We start from the raw sequence: 25,603 nt of genomic DNA, 5'->3' as shown, positions 1-25,603 counted from the left end.
ATTTGTGTGTAATTGTATTGCAGCATATACCACTCTCCTATTGTAGTTGTTTGCTGATCCATCTCCTATAGTAGATCATGGTCTTGAGTGGCCTGGTCCAACTTTTTGTTCCTTACACCTAGCACAGTAGCCAGCACATAATCTGAGGTGTGCAGTCTTATTGAAGAATGTCATGGTACCACTCAGATGCAGTGGTACTTTAATCATCCCAAGAAAAGGATGTGTTAATCCATCAACCAGCATTTTTCTAAGCTTGCTTTAAAATAAAGTAGCAATGTTTCAAAATATTTTGTCAGTTTCCATTTTTAGGTACATATCCAGAATCTGGAAAAAATAGAATTTATGTTGTTAGTTGAAAAAAAAAAAGTATGCAGTTGATTGAAAAAAATTAATTGTGCATCTCCTCTCTACTACTCCTTTGTGATTTAGAACACATCATTTCTTTGTGCCTTAATTTTTTTAATCCATAAAATGAATGACTGGAATAACTACTATTTTTGTTATTTTAATTTATTTTACAGTGCTTCCTAGCGCAAGTTATAGTTATTTGTTTAGGGAAGAACTGTTTCAAAGTTTTATGAGTTATATTCTATATCTTAAAAATTTCAAAGTATTGAGCCAGCCCCAATGACCTAGTAGTTAAAGTTCGGTGCACTCCACTTCAGCGTCCCGGGTTCACTTCCCTGGCACGGAACCACACCACTCATCTGTCAGTAGCCATGCTGTGGCAGCAGCTCACATAGAAGAACCAGTAGACCCTACAACTATGTACTGAGGCTTTGAGGGGGAGTGGGGAAAGAAGGAAAAAGGAGGAAGATTGGCAATAGATGTCAGCTTAAGGTGAATCTTCCCTTGCCCAAAACAAAAAAAAATTCAAAGTGTTAAAATTTTTTTTTCTACCATGTTTGACAGAAAGATGCTTTATTTAGACTTCCAATTGCTCAGGCTACTTTAAAGCCACTGGCTGGCAGATATTTTTGGCAGTAGACTCTCCCTTTCAAATGATGTCTTACAAAAACTTCAGTACTTAAGGCAAATGGAAGTTCAAGTTATTATAAATTTATTTTAAATTTACTACAAGTTTGAGTTTATAACTCTTACTGTAAAAATCAGTGTAGAAGAATGTCTCTTTTAAAGAACACCCAGATTATTTGTATGTTTTGTTTTGATTGCCCAGTATGAAGAGAATCTTTATTAAAGAGGCTGAAAATGGTAACAGTTATTTTAACTACTAGAGCAATTTAATTGAAATCTCAGGAAACTCTTCACTTAAATTGCTCAAGTAATTTGAAAGTAGTAGAAATTTTTTTTCCTAAGTTGAATCTCAAATAATATCTACCAACCATTTTGCATTCTTTATCATAATTTTAAAAAGTCAGGCAAAACCTAAATCTTATTTTAAAATATATAGTATGATACTATGGCAATTTGACATAATATTTCTCTCTTTATTGTAATTGATATTGTCATGGGAAAGAGAGATGAGTTCTGAATCTTGCATGGCATTTATTTGAGCCAGGTGATATTTTTGAAAATTAAAACTTGAATTTCAAATGAACTATTTTGGGGACCCTCTCAAGTCTTCCACAGAATGCTATTCTTAGAATACAGCTTAAAAACCATTGCTTTAGAAATGATTCTTCAGAAAGTGTTACCAGCACACTTTAGCCCTTAATATTATCTCAGTTAAGTGTTGTTTGTATACTTAAGATCTAAAAATGCCATTTTCTAAAAGAATACAATAGAGACAGAATTCATTTTTCCCCTTAAACACTTATACCATGTTTACCATGTGTCAGGCACTGTTGGAAGTCATACGTTAAGTTTGAGCATTAATAATCCTATGAGGCAAGGCTTACAGATTTTATGAATGATGAAATTCAGGCAGTGGAGGTTAAATAAGTGTCCACAGTCAAAACCAGTAAATGGTGGAACCAGGATTCAAACCCACAGAGTCTGGTTCCAGAGTCCATGCTCTTAATTATTGTCCTACACCACTTTTCACAGCAGAGACCCTCATTTCACTGTGAAGAGGGTAGGGTACCTTGAAGCCTATTCTGTGTGAGTCTATGTGTGTATCTATGTGTTTGTGTGTGTAAGCATGTATATTTTTATTGATATTTTCTAGTTGTTGATGCCTTCTAATATTCTGTGATCCGTATTCAGATAATTATTCTACCAAGTATTAGTTAAAGATGAGAACAGTTTAATATTAAGAACTGTAACACAAAAAAGTGGTTTTTAGCAGATAAAAAATTTTAGCAGATTGAAGTTTCAAATAAATTTCAGTTTCCAAACTATTAGTAAAGTTTAAGTTTAGAACAAGATATTGCCACAACTGTATGTTGCTATTTAAGACATGGTCATCTTATTTAAGGACCAACTTGAGTGGCATAGTATACTTGAAATTATGAATTGAAATTATGAAGTCTACCTTTAAAATATGTATATTTACCCAAATATAAATGCTTAGAGTTTTAATGGGCAGGAATTTGGCATAGTTCAAATACTATTTCTTGAAAAAAAATTAAATATTAACTAAGACATGCATAAATTCAAAATGTGTGACCTTTTGTACAAGCAATAAACTGAATTACTACTCTTTTAAAAAATCTAATAGAAGAACATCTATAAAGGGCTTCCCAAGTGAATGGTTAGTACAAGAAGATTTTGTGCTTAGTAAAAAATATTCAAATGTTCAAATATTTAAAGTATTTTATCTATATCTTAAGTTCAGAGTAAAAGACTTTTAAATTAGTGCAGTATATTAACTGATAATGAATTAAAATTGATCTGCTAGGCACCATTTAGGACATTAACATAGCATATTTATTTGAGATAGCTTACAGTATCCTTTTCTGCAGTAATTTAATGAAGGATCACTGTTTGTATACAATACTTTTTAATTTATATACCATTGTTTCAAGCTATCCTTTTATTCTCCTATTTCACTATTACAAGTACATCCCAGTTGACTATTGACGGTACAACTGCTCATTAATATAACTACGTGTCCTAATTCTGCTTTTTGCCAGGTGACCCCATGCAACTCCCTTAATATCCCTGAGCCCCAGTTTCTTCACCTGTGAAATAGGGATGCAAATGGTTTCTGATAGCATCATTATGATGATTAAATTAATTCAGGCAAAGTTCCTAAACTGTGGTAGGTGTTCAGAGAAGCTGTTTCTTTCGTTTATAGCCAAATCCTATCTTAGCTATTTAAGAAATAAGTCATGGTATACTTATATACCGTATGTTACCTATCCTAAGTCGCATTTTAACATCTCTAAAATTGTGATGCATCTTATAATCAACGGTGACTTGATTGGCAAACAGATGGCAGCTATGAAATAGTTGTCATTGCTTTTATGTGAGTTTGTTTTCTTTTTTGTGTATACACAGAGTGATATGTGATGTATACACATGTATGATACATACATGTGTCATTTAATTGATAGTACATCTTTCTTAATGGCACATAAACTCACAGTGTGTCTTGTAATTGATGGCACCTTAAATTCAATGAAATACCATAAGAATAACCTCTTTGTCTTAAGCATGATAACAGCACTGTTTCTTATTTGTCATTCTGTTTGTTCTTTTTACAGACTTTATGCAGTTGGTGGTCGTGATGGAAGTTCTTGTCTCAAATCAGTAGAATGTTTTGATCCTCATACTAACAAATGGACGCTCTGTGCACAAATGTCAAAAAGGAGAGGGGGAGTAGGGGTGACCACCTGGAATGGATTGCTGTATGCTATCGGAGGACACGATGCTCCCGCATCCAACCTGACTTCTAGACTCTCAGACTGCGTAGAGAGGTAATTTCCTGTGAAGGAAAACTAGGAATCAAAGAACAAATATAAGCCTCTGACACTTCCAGACAAAGGAAGAACTCTTTACTGAGCATCTGCCGCATGTGAGGCAGTTCCTTAGGAGCTTTGTAAATGTTGGGTTGTCTGTTCTGGCCCTTTCTCAGTTTGTCTCCTAACAGCCTACTCAGATTCTTCTCTCATCATATTACTTCCTACTTAAACTTTACCTTAGAATTGATTATATAATTCATTAATTGGCTCATATGACCAACATTTATTGTGTACCTATTTTGTACTGGACACCGTACCTAATAAGAAAAGAAAGGGAGTTTGATGAATTTCAGAGAGAATGAATTAGAAGCTAGAGGCTAAATAGGAAGTGAAAAGGATGAGGACATTTCTAACACATTTTTATATAAATGAAATAATATGAAATAAAACAGAAGGCTAAGAAGGCTTGAAAGCTTAAATGAGCCATCCAAACTGGCCTTAGAAACTCAAGGATGGGGCAGGTAAAGAGCCTAACCTCGGTGGAAGATTTGGACAGTACTTTAGGCTCCCATGTGTTGTGTTCAATCTAATTCAAGGAATGGAGAAAATTGAATGGGTTTAGGAGGGAGAGTCAATAGGAGCATTTCTAAACACTCTAGGGCAGAAAGGAATATGTGCATTCAGGAAGCTGAAAGGCAGCCACTGTAGCTGGAGAACAAAGAGTGATGGAGAGAGTGGCAGGAAAGGAGGAGGAGTGGGGTGGAGGTAGGGGCAGATCTTATAGAGTCTTGAGGCCTTATTGAAGATTTCAGATCTTAAAGAGCAATGAGAAGTTAATGAGTGTGTGTGTGTGTGTATTATTTAATCAATTATAAATGACTAGAAGAAGAAGAAAAAGTGAAATGAAAGTTTGTTGATGACAGTGAGTGCTTTTTGGGAAATAATAAGCAGAACTGCTTGGTGTTTTTGGAGAAAATAGGAAAGTTACACCTGCATTTCACCTGTATTGGGGGAAAAAATAATTCTGATTATTCTTGTTACCTGTTATAATCCAGGAAAGGAAATGGAAGTCTTTATTTGCTTTGCCCCATGAATTACAGGCTCAGTGTAGTACTGCACCCAATGAAATTTGCTCATTGATACAAGAGGTGTTAGAAGCAATACAGATAATCTTAGTATGATGTATCTGCTCTTAGATAGACAACTTCGGGCAGTTCTAGTTAACATACTTTATGAAAGGAACGAGAGGTCCAAAAATAGACAGCTACAATGATTGAAGCTGTAAGCCTTGCATAGAGGTTCACACATTGATTTCCTCAAATTTTCAAAAGTAGGCAATCTAAAACCTTAAAACAGTTTTCATTATTTATGTTAACTCTTTTGAATAGTTTAAGGGAATCTGTATTATAAGTTAAAAGTTTTCAGGAAAATATTGATATTTTTCTCTAAAATATGTTCAAATATGCTTTATATAGCAGATAATAAGACAAAAGATAGGCTTAAAGAACAAAACTATTTTTATGTAAAATTTTGTGAAAACAATGTCAGCTCCAGTTCTAAAATTTTCTTTCAGATATGATCCTAAAACAGATATGTGGACTGCAGTGGCATCGATGAGCATTAGCAGAGATGCAGTGGGGGTCTGCTTACTTGGTGATAAATTATATGCTGTTGGAGGGTATGATGGACAGACTTACCTTAATACAGTGGAGGCTTATGATCCCCAGACAAATGAGTGGACCCAGGTATGGCATTTCATTTTCATTATTACACTTACTCCGTTTTTTTTAAAACAATTCTGTTGGTAAAACAGATCCTCTCGATTTTGTCTTATATCAAAGTATATAGCATAAACATGATAAAGTCATCTCTTAATTAAATATAAGAAGACGAGGGAATGTTTGATTTTATAATATAATTAAAATCCAAAATTGTCTTTAAAGTATAAGTTATTATTACAGAAAAATTATTATTAGTTGGTCTGCCACCATTTTCTTGCTGGGAATTGATGAGATATTGATTGAGCTGTAGGAGCAGACCACAAGAGGGCTGTAACAAAGGAGAAGAGATTGTGGAAGATAAGAAACAAAGATAGTTGACCAATCATTTTTAAATACTTGAGCCACTGATATTTGGGAGCAGATCAAATGTCTGATCATAACCTAATAAAGATGGCAACACTAAATTATATTAACAAGTAAGAAACTTGACCTGGCAAGCTTAATAACAGGAAAAATTCCAACGACTTCTGTTTCTGGGAGGGCCTAGCACTTGCAGGAATGGTCTTTTGAGATCTTTCTTTCCATCATGACCAAGAACAGAATCAGGAATTTTGTGCCTCAGTTCAGTATCTGGTACGTAAAAGACACTCAAATGTTTAATTGAGCCAAAGTTTTCCTACAAGAAGCAGTGGTAAGTACTGTCAAGAAAACAAAACTTATGAGAAGCCCCACTGAACTTAACTTCTTAGGTAGGTGGAGTCTGCCTGTGTAAGGGGAGAACCCACAGTGTGGAGCAGCTGGTGTGAGGTGTCCCATGGGATAGGCAATGAGCGGTGTAGGAAATCAAAGAGAAAGAAAGAAAATGGTTGTTGAAAGGGCTTCAGTGAGAAAGAAGAGGGATTTAAGCTAAGACTTAATGAAGTGATCCAATTCAAAAAGGTAGAAAGAAAGGGGAAATTGTGTGAGAAAACATAAGAGAAATGTCACTGAAGCGGAAATACGCAGGCTGTATTGAGGAAGTGTGGCTGGTTACAAGGATTCGTGCTTGAGAAGAGTAGGAGTTCTCACTGGAGAGGAAGGTTGGGGTCAGGATAGAGGTCTGCGAAGCCCAGGCTGGAGTTTAGTCATGAGAAGCCAGTGGAGACTTTAGCCAAGAGAGTGACAGAGTAGTAGAAAGTTCATGTGGCAGCAGCTGGGGACAGGTTGAGCTGGGTTAGAGGCAAGGGGAGTGAAGGCTGGATACATGGACAACATTTGGAAGATTGCTTCAGTTGCGAGGCTTGAGGTGTCAACTATGTAGATGGATTCAGGAGAGTGACCAAGTCCCGTCTATTCCTTCTTTCTACCCTTCCTGGGTTGGATTGAGAGGTGCAGCTTCCGAAGAAAACAGCGAAGGATGATCTGAGAGTGCCTTAGAAGCTAATGGAATAGAGCCATTAAAGAGAGGAGAGAAGTTCAACAGTATAAGGAAGATTGGATAGATTGTTTTTATTCATGAAGTTGTGAGGACCTTTGAGAATGTGATGGAAGCAGAAGCCACCACACAGTGTAAACAGTAAAGAGAATAAAAGTAAATGTGGGAGCTGGAGGAGCGTGCTATTTTAAAATAATGATGATAGAAATTTAACATTTACTGAGCACAGTTTACGTACCAGGCTCTGTGCTAAGCACTTTAAAGAACTTATTTAATCCTCCCAACAGCACTTGAAGGTAAATACTATTATTTCCCCACTATATGGGATAAAGAATCTGAGTACAGAGAGGTTAAATAGCTGATCCAAGGTCACACAGCAAATAAACGGGGGAGTTAGAATTTGAGCCAAAGATTTTTTTCACAACAGAGATGAAAACAAGAGATTAGAGGGAGATTCCAGATGCTAGAAAGAGAGCAAAATTGAAGAGCACTTTTCCTGGAACAAGACTTGAGAGCAAAGACAGGCCCTCCTCAGACTGGAGGGAAGATCTCATCCCCCAAGTTTGGAAGAAAAGATGAGAATATGCATGTAGAAAGGTAGAGGGAGTTTTTAAGTGATGAGGAGGATAGGAAAAGAGACTTTTAGTGTGACCTTGATCTTGTTTCCTAATTAAGTGAGATCTCTTGGTGGAGGGAAGAAGGCGTAATTTGAGAGCTAGAGTTAAAGCAGCAGGATTTCATTAGAAGTTATGTGATTCTCTACCATCAGCCTCCCCCCATGGCAGAAGTAGTTGTGAATGATAACCCAAGAGCCCAAAAGGGAAGAATCTCTTTTTCTGAGTTGTATTTGATTTGAGCCCTTAGGCTAGTTATAAAGAAATCTATTGGCCAGTATTTGAGACTTCTTATTACAGATAATTAATACTTTATGCTGAGTCACTGGGTATCAACATTAATAACTGTAACCATATAGCTATTTTGTTCGCATGCCACCTCTATTACTATTTTAAGGCGCCTAAATGTGAACTCATAGTATCTGGAAAATTAATGTTTTCCTTTCCAATGTTCCAACAAATGGATGAGAGGACATTTGTACAAGGAATGAAATGAGATTACAACGTCTTAAGCCTCCACCCACCCCCACTACCAACCTTGACCCAAAGCAGGAGGTGACTGCATTGTATTCAATAAATTCTCTAAGCTAAAGTTTCTAGCTGGTTGTCATGAAAACATCAGCTATTCACAAGGTAGAGACTTAGTGTCTTGGCTGTTTTGAGAAAAGCTGCTAATTACAAACAGACGTTTTGATTTAAATGACTTAGTAATTAAGTATTAGAGTAAGCTCCTAGAATACTGTAAGTGATATGGTTTTAAAATAGGTTAATTGTTCAAGAAGAAATAACAGTGATCAAAACAACTGATTCAGATGGAGAACAACTGAGAATTCTCTTTTAATTGAAGTCTGATGTGTTCTTAAAATCCACTCATTGGTCTGTGGGGAGGTCAAACTGATTAGGAAGTCATTTTGATATCATGTATTCAACAAAAACACTTTATTACATACCCCCAAATACATAGTTATAAAGCAAACTCTCTTGGTAACTTTGTATTAGTCACCCTCCCCAAATGCTAATGTTTTAATTCTCCTGGTCCAAATGCATAGATTCTTACTGTGCTCAAAGTAGTTCTTCTTTAAAAACTATCCTTGTCCACACTTTCATTTCCACTATGAATTGCCCAGAGTCTAGGGTACATAAAAAAAAAAAAGACAATAAGTAAAACAGTTAAGAATTATTTTTTATCTATAATTAAGATTATATGCCTTCCTCTAGTACCCCACACTTCTATCTCACTGTCACAGAATTTATTCTCAGGTTTGTTTCCATTCGTAGGGAGTTAGATGGGTGGTATTTAATGTTTATTTACTCTGCTAAAAAGCAGTAGAATGGATTTAGACTTTTCAGCCATGCACAGAGAAGGCAGTCAACAAATGTAAAGTTACTGGTTCCCCTGGAACAACATCATAGGCCCGCAGTGTGTTGTGTGTTCTGTCCCTGAGACAGCACATCTTTTGCAGGCCCTCTCTAGATGATACTTGATATTGTCTCCATATTGGTTACAAAGTTACTTTAAGCATTCAGCGTTTCCTCATATCCCTATTGTGCATCATTTTGGCTAAAATATAGTGTTTCATGTAGACCAATTCCTGAACCATTAAAAAAAATCCCCTTTAAGTAGAAGTGAATACTACGTAATCATGCGATATATCCAGAACAATTTAGTCTATGAAACTTTGACCTCAGAAGGGGAGTCTCCAGGATGAGACCAGACCAGCGGTAAGGCTAGGACAGCAGGGGCTCGCGGCCACAGCTCTTTACCAACAAGTGCAGACTATTTCAGTGTTTCACCAGCTGGCGTGGTATTATCACCATTTTTACCGACAAACCCAACAGATATGTCTTTTTGTTTCTTTTTAGGTTGCTCCACTGTGCCTAGGAAGAGCTGGGGCTTGCGTTGTGACTGTAAAATTATAATTTAGTACTCTGTTTTCTAAATGAAGATATCCTCTTCCTTTATGAATTTAGTACAATTATTCTACTATCAATGGATGCATTTTTAGGAAATTTGCACTACCATATTCCTGGGCACAAAGTGCCTGATCTCAAAGAGAAGATGTTAAAATAAGGGAGGATGAACCAGGATTAAATACTCACATTTCCTAGTAAATGAAAACTACAGCTGGTGGATTGTGAACATACATTCCTGATATAAAATATGAGGACAAATGCACTTTCAAACTCAACCTAGTGTTAACTGGGAATTTCATTTCCTAATAATCAAGCACATTTTACTCACATTATCCAGATTTCTTTTATTACAGCGCAAATACACCAGAGAAAACTTGTAACATTTTGCTTTGTAACTTTATCATACATGAGTTACAGTAATTTTTGTTTATTTGTTTGCTTGTTTATTTAACCACAACCACTATTTTAATGACATACTAAAGACTATGCTATTTAGTTTTTTCAGAAATAGCTGCATTATATGTGCTTTGGTTGTGGATTTTATTTCTAAAATTGGCTTAGTGCAATGCATAAAGAAAAACATTAAAGAGTTAAATCAATAATGATGAAAAGAAAACGATATGATCTTTGGGGTCCATTTAAATATTCATCCGATTACATCTAGATTCACCAAGAACTCCGTGTTATGATATTCTCAAATTGGAATTGAAACATGGTGTTTTGCATTAAATTTAAGATATGCAAATTTACGTAGAGAAAATAAATGTTATATACCCTATAATGTTCTTTCACCTAACTAGTATTTAAGTATATGGATTTGTTTTCTTTTATAAAAGGTGTTTTGATTTTGTCTTTTGATATTGATAAAACTTTGGATATTCTATGTTCTCATGTCTGTTTGCCTCCCCTGCCTTGTTTCTTATGTTTTGCCACCGTTAGTGACCCTTTGTGTTTCTTTGTAATCAAATAGTTTGGCGGGAATGGGCTTATTGAATGTTTGAAAAATAAGTTTAGTGTTTATTACCAAAAGTTTTGTACATTTGTAAACTCTAATTACATAAGTGAATGTTAATACTCCTCTCAGTGAATTGTTTCTTATTTGCAAAAATGCATTGGGCAGTAACATTTTATGATAAATACTTTAAGGTATAAGTCATTAACTTATATCTTGGTATTAAATGAGTATAAACTAAATTCTCGTCTTTTAAAATACAATGTTATAGTTAATGTGTTTTTACATTTTATATCAAGGAGGCCTTTTGAGTTGCTTTCTTTAAAAATTAAAACCTTTTTTTGAGCTGATTTTGAATGCTTATGAAATGTTTCTACCTTGGAAACCAGGAAACTGAGTACCTCTATTCCCAAAACAAATCCTGTAGTCATTTTACTGGTGTGGCCACGAAGAAAATAATAGTGATAGTGACAAACACATTAATATTTCAAATATTCGCTATATTATGGATAGGAATTCAATTATTTCCCTGACAAGAGGGATCAGCTGTGAAGTATATTTATGTATTTAGGGGAAAAGAGAGAAGAGGAAAAGATAGAACAAACAAAATTTCAGAAGCAGAGACACGTCAGTACATCGTGCCTTCTCTGGAGGCCCAGACCTGTCATTTGAAAGGAAGTACTTATACTGTGATCACTCCTCTGAACACTTATCACGCATTCGCTGGTCTCTGTGCCCACAGTGGAGCCAGACTCATGCTTTAGGGGATTCATTAGAAGAACATTTCCTTCCTTTGATTTTCTACCCTGATAGAAAGTCTCTCCCATGCAGTTTTGTAGTCAATAGGATCTGCTCTCCTGGATACTAGTAACGAAAACCATTTCTTTTCTAGTAACAGAGTGCTCACGAAAACATTCATTCTTCTCCTAAACTGGGGTCTTATAAATCTCGAGGAAAATATGGCTCTTCCGTGTGTCTGTCGTCCAGCACTGCTGCCTTGACTTTTACTATTAGCCTCTCCATCCAGATGTCTAGCTAGCTGCTGTCTATTTTAACCCCAATTTATGACCCCCTAATGAAAAATAATAGTATTTGCTAATAATTATTGAATGCTTATTATAAACTAGGAACCAAGTTTTTTGCATGCATTAATGCACTTAATCTTCACAACAACCTCATGAGGTAGGTTCTACTATTATTCCCCTTTTTACAGATGAGGAAACTGGGGCACAGAGAGGTTAACTCCAAGATTATATATAGCAAGTAAGTGGCAGAGCAGGGATTCACACGCAGGCAGTCTGGCTCAGGGGTCCACACTCTTATCATTCCTGCTTCTGGGTAGAAAAAGAGAGTTTTATTTTATGTGAGGAATAATTTGTTTTAATAAAGAGAAAAATGAAGAAGTTTTATGTTTTTTAGAAGTAAAATTTATACCAGTCACACACCTATTGGAAAATTTTTGTTCCTTAGTATTGGGGGGAAATTTTGTTTAAATCTGTTATAGAATTTTTTACACATTTTGCTTTAGAAAAGTAAATGCAAGAAAACATGATATACATTTCAAGTTTTATAAATATTAGATAAATTGCTTGGTATTTTGGGTGACTGAACCATAAACAAATTTATTCATCAAAAATAAGCTTTATTACCAACAAATTCAGCAACCTATATGAAATGGACAAATTCCTAAAAAGACAAAATTTACTAAAACTAACTCAAGAAGAAATAAAAATCCTGGACAGTCCTATAACAAGTAAAAATATTGAATCAGTAATCAGAAACCTCCCAAGAAAGAAAGTCTAGGACCAGATGGGTTCACTGGTGAATTCTACCAAGATTTAAACAAGAATTAAACCAATGCTTCCTAAACTCTTCCAAAAAATAAAATAGAAGAAAAGGGAACTCTTCCTAATTAATCCTATAAAGCCAGCATTACCTTGATACCAAAACCAAAAAGAATGAATGGGGGAAAAAATAACAACATGATCATCTCAATATTGAAAAGAAAAAGCATTTGACAAAATCCAACAGCCTTTCATGGTAAAAACACTCAGCAAACTAGGAAGAAAAGGGCATTTCCTCAACCTGTTAAAAGACATTCATTAAAAACCCACAGCAAACAACATACTAAATGGTGAAAGATTGAAAGCTTTCCCCCTCAGATTAGGAAAAAGCACACTCTCACCACTGCTGTTCAACATTGTGCTAGAAGTTCTAGCCAGAGCAATTAGGCAAGAAAAAGAAATAAAAAGAATCCTGATTAGGAAGGAAGAAGTAAGACTATATTTGCAGATGATATATATTAAAAATTCTAAAGAATCCATAAAAAAATTATTAGAGCAAATAAGCAAATTCAGTAATGTTGCAGAATACAATATCAACACACAAAAGTCAGTTGTATTTCTATACACTAGCAAAAACAATCTGAGAAGGAACTTAGGAAAAAAATTCTATTTGCAATAGTGTTGAGAATAAAATACTTGGGAATAAATTTAACCAAGGAGGTACAAGGTTTATATGCTGAAAGTTACAAAATATTGCTGAAAGAAATTAAAGATGAGCTAAATAAATGGAAAGACAGCTCATGTTCTTGGGTTGGAATACTTAATAATGTTAGGATGGTAATACTCCCCAAATTAGTCTACAGATTCAATGCAATCTCTATCAAAATCCTAATGGACGTTTTTTTTGCAGAAATGGAAAAGCTGATCCTAAAAGTCATAGGGAATTGTAAGGGATCCAAAAGATCCAATCTTGAAAAAGAACAAAGTTGGAGGACTCATTTCCTGATTTCAAAATTCATTACAAAGCTACAGTAATCAAAACAATGTGGTACTGGTATAAACATGTAGACCAACAGCATAAAATAGAAAGTCCAAAAATAAACTCTAGTCAATACATGTGGTCAATTGATTTTCAACAAGTATGCCAAGATCATTCAATGGAGAAAGAATATTATCTTCAGCAAGTGGTGCTGGAACAACTGGATATTCACATGCATAAGAATGAAGTTGGACCCTTCCTTCACAACATATATAAATATTAACCCAAAATAGGTCAAAGACCTAAATATAAGAGCTAAAACCATAAAACTCTGAGAAGAAAACATTGGCATAAATCTTCATGACCTTGGATTTGGCAATGGTTTCTTAGATGTGACACAAAAAGCACAAGCAACAAAAGAAAAGATAGATAAATTGGACTTCAGCAAAATAAAAAGCTTCTGTGCATCGAAAGACAGTATCAAGAAAGTGAAAAGCCAACCACAGAATAGGAGAAAATATTTGCAAATTATATATCTGGTAAGGGTCTAGTATCCAGGACATATAAGGAACTCCTCAAGAACAAAAAGATGAACAGCCCAATTTAAAAATGGGCAACGGACTTGAGTAGATATCTCTCCAGTGAAGATATACAAATGACCAACAAGCACATAAGATGCTCAACATCATTAGTCATTAGGGAAATGCAAATCAAAACCACAATGAGGGGCTGGCCCCGTGGCCGAGTGGTTAAGTTTGTGCGCTCCACTGCAGCGGCCCAGGGTTTTACTGGTTCAGATCCTGGGCGCAGACATGGCACCACTCAGGCCACGCTGAGGTGGCATCCCACGTGCCACAACTAGAAGGACCCACAACTAAAATATACAACTATATACTGAGGGGATTTGGGGAGAAAGAAAAGAAGATTGGCAACAGTTGTTAGCTCAGGTGCCAATCTTTAAAAAAGAAAAAAGTGTTTGCTTTATTAAAAAAAAAAAACACAATGAGCTACATTTCATACCCACTAGAATGACTATAATTTTAAAAATAGAAAATAAGTGTTGGAGAGATATGGACAAATTGGAATCGTTGTTCATTGCTGGTGGCAATGTAAAAGGGCGCAGCTACTGTGGAAATCAGTTTGGCTGTTCCTCAGTAAGTTAAACATAGAATTACCTTATGACCCAGCAATTCCACTCAAAAAAACTAAAACTGAGAACAGCTGTGCAAACAAAATTTGCCTATGAATATTCATAGCAGCATTATTCATAGTAGCCAAAAGGTGGAAACAACCCAAATGTCCATCAGCTCATGAATGAGAAACAGATTGTAGTATATGCATATAATGGAATATTTTTCAGCCATGAAAGGAAATGAAGTGCCGATACATTCTACAACATGGATGAGCCTTGAAAACATTATGGTAAGTAAAAGAAGCCGGACACAAAAGGCCACATATTGTGTGATTCCATTTATATGAAATATCAAAAATAGGCAAATCCAGAGACAGAAAGCTGTTTTAATGGTGGCCAGGGTTTTGGAGGAGAGGGAGCAGGGAATGACGGCTTAATGAGTAGAGGGTGATGAAAATGTTTTGGAACTAATTAGTGGTTACACAACATGGTGAAGGTGCTAAATGTCACTTATGGCAAATTTTATGTATATTTTACAGCAATAAAAACCTTTTTTAGGTACATTACAAATTGTTGTTTAAATGTCATAACAATAACAATTCTATATATATCACTAGGATTAAAACTGTATATTCATCTCAAAGAGAATTTTTAAGTGGAATTTGCAAATAAATGAATTTTAAAATCTAACAAAAAGGCTCTTTAGATCTTAATTATAATCTCAGAAAAGAAGTGAGAAACATTGACAAACATAAGGGAAGATTTGATTGGGAGCTCTTCGCCAGTGCTTGGTATACAACAGGCATTCCATAAATGTTAAAAGTCAAAATAGATATCTTTTCATAAACTCTGTATAATGTCTGGAATTGTTGATAATGACTTTTACTCAGGAAAATATTCAGTAAAATGATACATAATTTTACCATAACTGGATTATAAATCCCCACGTAATATTTTCCTTCTATTTCATTATTTAATTAGAGTAAAAAAAAATTAAATGCCATGAAAAATCAAAGCCTACTTTTGGCATTTTCATCCCTCTGCATCTCAGATACCTTCCATAGATTTTTAAGAATGCACCATTCCTCCCAACAAACATTCTGTCCTTACTCCTAAGGCCTAAGGAAGTATCATGCTTATTTTGTATCTCCCTGGGCCTGCGCAACTCTGACATCTTATGAATCTCTTGAAGAAATGCAGTATGAATTGATGGGTATCAGCATCATGACCAGCCCTTACTGCTCCCCTCTTTCCCCCAGCCCTGGGTAATTCTTTCCTTTGGGCCAGTGAAGTGCGTCTAGAGAGTGAGGCCCCGGAAGCCTGGAACCACATTCAGTCCCCTAGCACTCTGCCCAGTCTCAAGTTGGTTGCATTTAATAACATTTCTTTTTGGATAATGAACAATTATATTTAATTGAAGTATATTTAAATAGTTTTATATTGTTGAATGAATATTACTTGTATAATACTTTTGTGCCTAAAAAAAGAACTAATGTAAGTTGGCTTAATGACTCAGCGACCGTTTGGTTATGCTGCAAGTGATGGCATGCTCAAGGTATTAAAGTTATCCTGACTATACTGTTTCCAAATTAGTCAGATTGTTTATATTTTTCTGAAAAAATTTTGCTCAGAAAACGTCTCTTGTCACTTCTTAAGATAGTGAAAACATTCTACTTGAAATTAAGAAGTAGTATTCAACTAAATTCTAAAAATAGTTTTCTTTAGAGTTATGCATCTTTATAAATCTAAAATACATGCTAAACTGAGCAGTTCAATAGAGATACAGATGGAGTAAATTTTGTGGAAGGAAAGAGGCCCGTGCTTAAGCGGTAGCTGGAGTGATGAGGTTAGCTAGAAGCTGTCATTCAAAGAGCTATCTCTATGTCATCGACAAGAATAGCTGTGTGGTGTGAGAACTTCAGAGAAAGAAACGCTGGGTAGTAAGTTTGGAAAGCTGACCTACTTACCTGTCTGATTCTGTATCAGAAACTCAGTAACAAAGCTGCAGAGAAGGACTGGGGAATGAGTTAATCCAGTTGAGATCCATTTATCTCAGAAACTTCCTGATCGATAAGGCGCTGAGCAAAGCAATAGGCAGACTAAAACCTTATACCATAATAGATCGTAAAACAAAGGAGGGGAAAGAATGTTCGTTCCTTAAGGGCACGTACTGGGGTATGTTTTTGTATCCCCTGCAGCACATAGCATTTTATCCACTGTTATACCTTCACACAATAGGCTGTCGCTAATTATTTGCTGAATGTAAATATGAAACAGACTTAGTCTTTAAGGTAAATCATCTCAGCTATGGAAACGCAGATTTACAGTATCACAGATTCTGAAGCTGAACAAAGAGAGTTCATGAGGTTTCCTTATTCGCATATTGCAAGGGGGTTATGAAATTAGGAGAGGGGTGGAAGGCATGAGCACGGAAGTGGGAAAACCAGAATCTGTTCAGGAAGTAAGGAGCAGCCCCGGCTGTCTGCAGCATCAGATATGTGCAGAGGAATGGAGGGAAATGTCAGCTAATGTATTGTTTTATGCAAATTAAGGATGACAGTTACCCCTTCTGTCTGTACATTACTCCAAAATAACATGAAGAAGCTCCAGATGGTCGTAATGACTGCCAGGGATGCAGTCTGCCTCTATATACTCCGTCTACCTGCTGACCTTATTTAAGTAGCCATATGGACCTCTTACAGCTAAAATATATTAACTAAATGGTCTATTTCCTCATCCCCCAGTAATTACTACAGATTTTCAAATGTCATGGACATTTTACTCAATATTTGGGTGGTAGGGAAATTTTATAATAATTTCTCTACATGGCATAAATCCTTCGTAATAAGAAATAGTCATTGCAAAGTTTGTACTAGATGATTGCTCAGGTGCATTCAAGCTCCAGTACTCAATAATGTGGGCTGAATATCATCTGACCATCTCGACATTCACGCCCACCAGATATGACATTTGGGGATATCCATCCCAGCCAGAACCCAGAATGCTACAGGAGATATCACCCCATAGCTTGCACTACCTAGTGCTGTGATTTTCAACCATGGCATCACATGAGGATTACTTGAAGAACTTTAAAAATACCTTAATGCCTGGACTCCACCCTAGATATGACCTCTCAGGATGTCAGTCCCAGCCAGAACCCAGGTGATGCTAACGTGCAGCCACACCTGAGAACCATTACTTAGGCCAATCTCACACAAGGGTGGCTTACACTACCCCCAGACTGTGTCTCCACCTTACCAACTTCTTCAAGTCAAGGTCCTCTGTGTCTGAGTGTTTGTGTCCCCCTCAAAATTCATTTGTTGAAATCTTATTACCCAAAAGTTATGGTCTTAGTGGGTGGGAAGTGCTTAAGTTATGAGGGTGGAACCCTTTTGAATGGGATTAGTGTCTTATAAAAGAGGCTCCAGAGAGATCCTTAGGCCCTTCCACCATGTGAAGATACACTGAGAAGTCTGTGACCAGAAGAGGGCCCTCACTCAACCATACTGGCACCCCAGTCTCAGACTTCCAGCCTCCAGGATTGTGAGCAATACATTTCATCTGTTTATAAGCTACTCAGTCTGTAGTCATTTGTTATAGCAGCTGAACAGTGTTATACCTGGAGCACACTTTTCAAGCATCCTCAGGCACTTTCAGGAGAGCCATTTATTCACATAATTATGAGATTCCAAATCATTTTTATCTTCTCAAGTTCCCTGAGGACCACTCCAAGATAATATTTTGCTAGCTTTATTTAGCATGTGCAAGATACACAATTTATTTTAAAACAACATAACATTTAGAGGTTTTCACTAATTTAGATGAGCTTTTCCCAAGTCATGCCAAATCAGTGAGGCTGTATAGCATTTTTGTAGAGGAAATGGAATCTTTTTAACAAAGTTATTTAAGAAGATATTTGTGATGGTCTAAAATGAAAAATGACTCTTAAAAACACGGATAACTCAGAGCAGAATTTCATTTCTGTGTAATATGGTTGAGTAGGTTATTCAGATGAATCATCCTGCTTAGAACAACCAAAAATTCCAAATAAAATATATATTTTCTTAAAGCCTTGAGGAGCACACAAAATCCTAAGGATTAGGACAAAAAAATCTAAGTGAAAGGAGAAAGGTGGGTGGAGCACTGAAGCTCATTTACCCCAAGGGCATTCGCCAAACCCAGGAACTTTCCCTTTGGTCTTGTTGGTCTCCAAGGACATGGGACAAAGAAGTCACAACCCCAGACATGCCCAAGGTGGAAAGACTCTACTTGTATAAAGTGCTACAGCTTCAAAGGAAATGGCAAACCAAAAGAATGCCTACCTCACTCCCCATTATCAGGAGACTGAAGAAAAAGACAGAAAATGCCTTGGAATCTCTGACAGCATGTGACTACAAGCCAGCCCCACTGTAAAGCTGCAGCCCAGATTTATATTACATAAAGGAATAAAAAGTCTGAATAGTCCTATAATCATTTAAAGAAAATCTTCCACACAAAGAAAACTCCGGGCCCAGATATTTTCACTGGCAATTTCTACCAGTTACAGAAGACTACTTTTCCGAAGCGTATTTAAACAAAATAGTAAGTGTCCAGGAAATTAATTTCAGAAAAATGACATGAGAGAAATGCCCTATCTACACAATTTCAATAAAATATTTCTCTAATTCATAAGTGTTTTTTGGGGCCGGCCCCATGGCCAAGTGTTTTAAGTTTGCGCACTCCGCTTCGGTGGCCCAGGGTTTCGCTGGTTCGAATCCTGGGTGCGGACCTGGCACTGCTCATCAGGCCATGCTAAGGCAGCATCCCACATGCCACAACTAGAAGGACCCACAACTAAAAATAAATAAATAAATAAATATATATATATATATATATATATATATATATATATATACACACAACTATGTACCAGGGGGCTTTGGGGAGAAAAAAGGAAAAATAAAATCTTTAAAAATACATATATATATATTTCTCTCATTCATATGATCTTCAGCAATGCTAAAATTTGCTAATTTCATTAACCTAAGCAATTTTGTAATTATTCAAAATATAGTGAAAGATATTTCTTCTCTAATTCTATCTAGTCTTCTATTTTGCTCACTTTTTTTTTTTAAAGATTGGCCCTGAGCTAAAATCTGTTGCCAATATTTTTTTTTTCCTTCTTCTCCCCAAAGCCCCCAAGTATATAACTGTATATTCTAGTTGCAGGTCCATTCTAGTTGTGCTATGTGGGACACCACCTCAGCATGGCTTGATGAGCAGAGCCAGGTCCACGCCCAGGATCTAAACTGGGAAAACCCTGGGCCGCCAAAGCAGAGCATGTGAACTTAACCACTCGACCATGGGGTTGGTCCCTTGCTCACTATATGGATTGCCATTGGCATAATCATGTTATATAATGTTTGAGCATTTCAGAAAGCATTGCAAAACCTACAAAATATCAGTTGATAGTTTCCTTAAGGGACTCAAAATCTCAGTACATCCATGATTGCATAATGATAAGTCCTTTGATCACAATAAAACAATGACTTAATTAAGATTAAACATTTTAATAGTCATCATTTTCAAATTATTCTCTCCTGTTGGTAATAAAAATTATTTAGGTCAACTTTTCTTTGTCTTATCCAGTAGAAATTTTAGATTATGGGCTTCCTGATTACATCGAAGTATAAAAAATTATGCTGATTCATAATTCTGGGTTGCTTACTGACACTGTGCAGTTAATGCTATTTAGCACATTGTCATTTTTTCTATTAATTACATCGTGCTTTAATATTTGAGCTAAAGATATTTTTGTACCTAATTATCTACATATAATAAATAATGGCTATATATAAATAATGACTATATAAATAATAACTAAATAAATATGACTATAGGCTCTTAGGGAGCCAGGTGGAACTGTTCAATGAAGGCCCCTAATAAAATATGACAAGTACTATTGCAATAAGGAATATGTCTAAAATTAAGATTTTATGTCTGGTGAGGCAAAGTTCCACAAATGGGTCACTTTTTGAAGGCCAAAGATAAAGAAAAATGGCCAATACAAGATTATACCTCAGGACTCTAGGTCAAGAGACTATAGGCAGAGGACCTATAGATCTGAGGTCAACAAACTACAGCCCACAAATTTGCCTTCTGTTTGTTTTTGTAAATAAAGTTTTATTGGAACACAGATGTGCCCATTGTTTACATATTGTCTATGGCTGCTATTGTGCTATGACAACAAATTTGAGTAGTTGTGACAGAAATCATATCTTTTTCTTGACATTTACAGAAAAAGTTTGCCAACCTGTGCATAGAGGATCATTCTTCTATCACCTAGGAGATGAGGCCTCCGAGAGGAAGAAAATGAGGAAAACAACTGCATAACAAAGAAAATGGTAAATCAAGGTTGAGCTTCCAATAGCAAGAAAGTGGTTGCAAGGAGATGGAGAGAAGATGAAAGACTCAGGAATGAGGCCTTCAACTATCTCAGGCCTCCCCGCTCAGTCTCTGATGAAGTCTTCTCTGAGCCTGAAGACAATTAGGAACTCTCTTAGTAGTTGAAGCTTCTAAATGAAATTAGCTTAAAAGCTAATGTTTTATTAAATTGCCTCAGATTTGGTCATTTGTTCAGTGAAATATAGGGAGATTGGTTCCACTTGATTATGTGGCAGATACTGTGCTAAGCACTTCATAGATATGTTAATTCAATTAGTCTTTACAATAGCTCTATGAAGTCGATATTATTCCCACTTAATGGTTTGGAAACTAGCTAGTAAATGAGCCAAATTTAAAAACCAACCAGATCTGTTTGACCTTAGAGCCTTTTAAAAAATTTTTGCAAGATTGCCACATGGAGGTAAGTTTTAGCTGTCTTGGTTGCTTAGGATATGATACATATTTGATGCCAAGGTCAGATATTGTGACAGTGCCCTCATCACATCTGTGCATTTTAAGTTTTCACTTTAATGAACAGGAATAGGCAATGTAATTCTGCCTATTATGTGCATGAATGCATACATACACACATACAAATAAGCCTTTAATAAGTGCCTTTCTGTGGTGAGAGGACGAAAGAAGGGCATTTTAGTAAGGATGGCATATTTAATGTCCTGGGTACAGAGAAGGATTGTTGCTGTCAGTAGAGCGAAGAGCAGAGATGCTGAGTAGAGCAGTAATGAATGGAAATGAGAGGATAAGCCATTAGTAGAAAGTCATAAATCCATTACTGGAAGTTTAATGTAATTTAAGAGAGACAAATGCTTCAAAATTCTAAGGATGGGAGGAAGATGATTTTGTAGCTGTGATGTATCAGTCAGGGTCCAATCAGGAGACAGAAACCACACAATAAGTTGAACCGGGAAGGTTTGATATAAAAAATTATGTACTATAACAGAGGATTGGACTTAAGAGGGATCAGCTGGCTATCAAGGTCTGGGACTGACTTCTGCCCTACTTGCAATCTAGTAAATTAGCCTGTTATTGTTTCATGGATGCTGGCAGAAGACATGAAACTCTTGGATCAGAGACAAAGGACTTTATTACTCAAGGCACAGAGAGAAGTGTGATTATCATGTTTGGGTCATTCCCTTTGCCCCTCAAGTGCCACATGAAGGATCCTAGTTGGGGAATCCACTGAGCTTGGGGAACCCTCTGCTTTTATAGTAAGTAGTAGGCAACCCTGCTCTTTGCCCTCAAGGTTTCTCACTACACACAACTCTGAGAAGTGGCAGGATGCTCAGGGACTGTAGCAGATTGCCTCTCCCCTTCCTCTTGCAATGTCTCCAGCACTTAACATGATGCCAGTTGGAAAAGGAGAAAAAGGCCCATCTCTACTTTCAAAGAGCAGGTCATGAAAATTTGATTTGGAGATGAGAAGGAATAAATTAGAAACTGGCATATATGACTATCAGTAGTACCAGGCACAGCTGAATTAAGATATGGTTTGAAAATATAGATAAAAGGAAGAGGTAATTCGATGCATTTTAACAAATCTGTGCTTGTGTGTGTGTGGTGTGTGTGTGTGTGTGTGTGTGTGTGTAGTCTCCACTGTGTGCTGAGAGCTAAGAATCTAAAAGACATTGTCCCTAACCTTTTAGGAAACTTAAGAAGCTCACAGGCTGGTGGGGCACAGACAACTAACCATAAAATAATGTCCTAAGCAGTCTTTTATATCCATGATTTCCTTTAAAAGGGAAAAAGATATAACTTACAGTGAAAGAAATAAAACACAGAAAAATTATATGCTGTGTGCTTCTGAATATTTCCATTTATTTGAAATTCAAAAAGAGGCAACACTAATCTATGGTAACAGAGGTCAGAATAGTTATTAACTTTAGAGGAGTGATGACTAGAAGCGGACAAGAGTATGTTTTGCGGTGATGGGATGTTAGACATCTTGATCAAGCAGTGGTGAGATAGGTGTATAAATATGTAAAAATGTACACTTAAAATTCGTGCACTGAATTTAAGCTATATCTCAATATTAAAAATAAATGTGTAGCACCTAATTTTCTTCTTCCATGATCTTGATTCCCTGGCCCACCCCCAATTAAACTTCAGATTCAGAAATTCAACAGAAACATGGAGGTAAATCTCATGTTGCCAACTAGAGGTTGATTGGGCGGGGGAAAGGGGTGTTGTCTTCCTTTCCTGCGTGAACCCACAGTAACAGTGAAAACCTATCTGGCAATCTGAGACTGTGTCATACCAGCCTATGGACCCTTCCCTGGAGAAATGAAAAAAATGTGCTCAATAAATAATGGAAGAAAAAGGAAAAGAAAGAAAAGAAAATGGCCAAGAAAAAAAAGGTTTACAGGGGATATCATGGAGTTGAAGAAAAAAGGGGAAAATAAAGAATAGGGAACAAAATAGCAAGCTTTACATGGCTTGTGAAAGTAAAACCAACAGCCCTTGAAAAAGGCACATTGTTTACCAATAATGTCAGCCCAAAGTACCATCTGATTTTGTTGCTATGACAATTTAAAACTAGGTAAGAGAACCAGAATGACCCAGTGTAGAATGAATCTGAATAAAAACATAGATCGTATTTAAATAATTTAAAATTTATTTTTAGAAAATCATTTGCCTTCCCTGATAATGGAATCTGAAGCCATTAGGTGGAGCATAGCAAGGAGGGCATCTGCAGTGAAGTTGAGAGAAGCCATGGTGGCCCAGTGTGAGACACTGGAGTCCATGTGGGATGAGGAGGGTGTCCTATGGAGAAGAGGGTGGCCTGGGGTAGGGTGTCAGACCCCAAGCATGGGGTGGGGGGAGCACTGGGGGAGCAGCCCGGCATGGGCTGTCAGAGCCTGAGTGGAGTGAGGGAGATATCCACACCAGAGCGCAGCCTAACACTAGAAAGTCAGAGCCTGAGCAGCCTGAGGAAGGTATCCACCAAGGGGACAGTCTGGAAAGGGGAGTCAGAGGTCAGCAGCGACGGGCAGGCATCTGGACAGCGCAGGAGTGGAGGCACAGATTGGACAGTGTTTGCATACAAGGCTGTGATGTGATTTATAATAAGAAATATATGTTTGGTCTTCATCCCTGTTTCTGTCAAAGAGCTCCTAAAACCCTTGCAATTTCCTAAGCAGAGAAAGCAACAAACATGCCTTTTTTTTATGTGAATGAGGTGACTTTTGGAAAGCACCTGAGGATGGGGGCTGGCTGCCAGTGGGGCCGTCCATGTGATTCGAGGGTTGGAAATCTCAGCCCCACCGGCCTGACCTCCAGGAAGGGAAGAGGGGCTGGAGATTGAATCAATCACCAATGGTCAATGATTTAATCAATCATCCCTGTATAATAAAGCCTTTATGAAAACCAGAAAGGACAGGCATTTGGAGAGCTTTCAGGTTGGTGAACACATGGAGATTTGGAGAGAGTGGCAGGCTCAGAGAGAGCGTGGAAGCCCTGAGCTCTTTCCCCAAATCGAAGTTTATGCATCTCTTCCATCTGGCTGTTCCTGAGTTATATCCTTTTATAATAAACTGCTGATCTGGTAAGTAACATGTTTCTATAAGCCACTTTAGCGAATTAATCAAAGCCAAGGAGGGAGTTGTTGGAACCGGCGATCTATAGCCAATGGGTCAGAAACACAGGCTGGCCATACCTGGGCTTGCGACTGGAGTCTGAAGTGGGGCAGGTGGGTGAGGGGCTGTCTTGTGGGACTGAGCCCTTAATCTGTGGGACCTGACGGTATCTCCGGAAAAACAGTGTCAGAATTGAGTTGAATTGTAGGACGCCCAACTGTTGTCGGAAAATTGCTTGGTGGTGTGGAAAATCCCTCAGACATCAGAACTGGTCCCAGAACTGTTAAAGGAGATTGACCAAATTAGTAATATATTAAAGATAAGAAAAGACAAGATTCTCACTGTTGAAAAAGGGAGTTATAAATACAGAAAAGAAAGAAATTGTATTGAACCCTGTGGTATTGAACTGGGATTGGACATATCAGTGAAAACCCACAGTTTTAAAGATAGATAGATAGATACAGACAGACAGATAGGACAGACAGACAGACAGACAAATATTCCCTAGCTCTGCCCACAGAAAGAGTCTGGGAATAACAGTGATCACACCTCGTGTCCAGATCTTGGCTTCTAAATACCATTTTCTATTAAAAGGAATTAAAGATCCTTGGAGAAATGGTTGGTTCCAGAGTTGGGGCAGGAAAAATACGAGGTGAACCTGGAACATCTTATTGTGCCAGAAAACAAGGTTGTACTCAAAGAATGATGGAGACACGACAAAAGGACACAGAAGCCAGCTGTAAGGGGCTTCCACTGGCCAAACTGGAGCCAAATTTAAGCATAAAAATAAACAAGAGTAATGAACTACCACCTTTTGAATAAAACAGGAGCCCATACAGATAAAAATAAATAAGTAAGCTGAAAGTTTGACGAGTAACAAGATAGTCACATAGTTTTAACCTATCTCCCCAAATATTCATTTGTTACAAAGGGCAAAGAGTAACTACAGTTGAGAAGGCTGACAGACACCACTGTAGTCAGGCAGTCAAAGCAAACATCATCAATAACGGGACAAATCAAATGATACCGACCCTGATATCAGTTTCCCCACATTAAACCCAGCATATATGGGGTTAAACCAAAACACTCATTCCCTGCTTACTCTGGCTTCCTGGCTCCAGAATCCACTATCCTCCATGGAGACAGACACTGTCAAGGACAAGCACCTGGACTCTCTCCAACCCGCAAAGAGATACTGGCTGGTGGGAAAGCTGCTGACCAGCAAGGTCACAGGCTCCCTCCTCTCTGCAAACAGTCTCAAGGCCAAAGACAGG

At 37.1% G+C, this 25,603-nt stretch overlaps 1 protein-coding gene across 10 annotated transcripts in view; it reads left to right on the top strand.

Annotated features, from left to right (window-relative positions):
* KLHL5 (kelch like family member 5) overlaps positions 1–22,811 on the top strand; it is an 87,372-nt gene extending 64,561 nt beyond the window's left edge. For 7 of the 10 annotated variants that reach the window (XM_070615138.1, XM_070615135.1, XM_070615142.1 and 4 more), the window contains 3 exons: positions 3,609–3,821; positions 5,380–5,551; positions 9,419–10,541. In XM_070615138.1, coding sequence (XP_070471239.1) covers positions 3,609–3,821; positions 5,380–5,551; positions 9,419–9,475 — 442 coding nt within the window. In that variant the 3' untranslated portion in view covers positions 9,476–10,541. Of the gene's footprint in view, positions 1–3,608; positions 3,822–5,379; positions 5,552–9,418; positions 10,542–20,593 lie in introns of those variants that run through there. The other 3 variants (XM_070615139.1, XM_070615143.1, XM_070615136.1) reach the window with 1 other exon arrangement.
* Positions 22,812–25,603: the final 2,792 nt, after the last annotated feature.

Source organism: Equus przewalskii, chromosome 3 (assembly GCF_037783145.1).
Source record: "Equus przewalskii isolate Varuska chromosome 3, EquPr2, whole genome shotgun sequence".
Lineage (NCBI taxonomy): Eukaryota > Metazoa > Chordata > Mammalia > Perissodactyla > Equidae > Equus > Equus przewalskii.
Note: the sequence above shows the minus strand (reverse complement) of the source record. Positions and strands in the feature narration are given on the sequence as shown.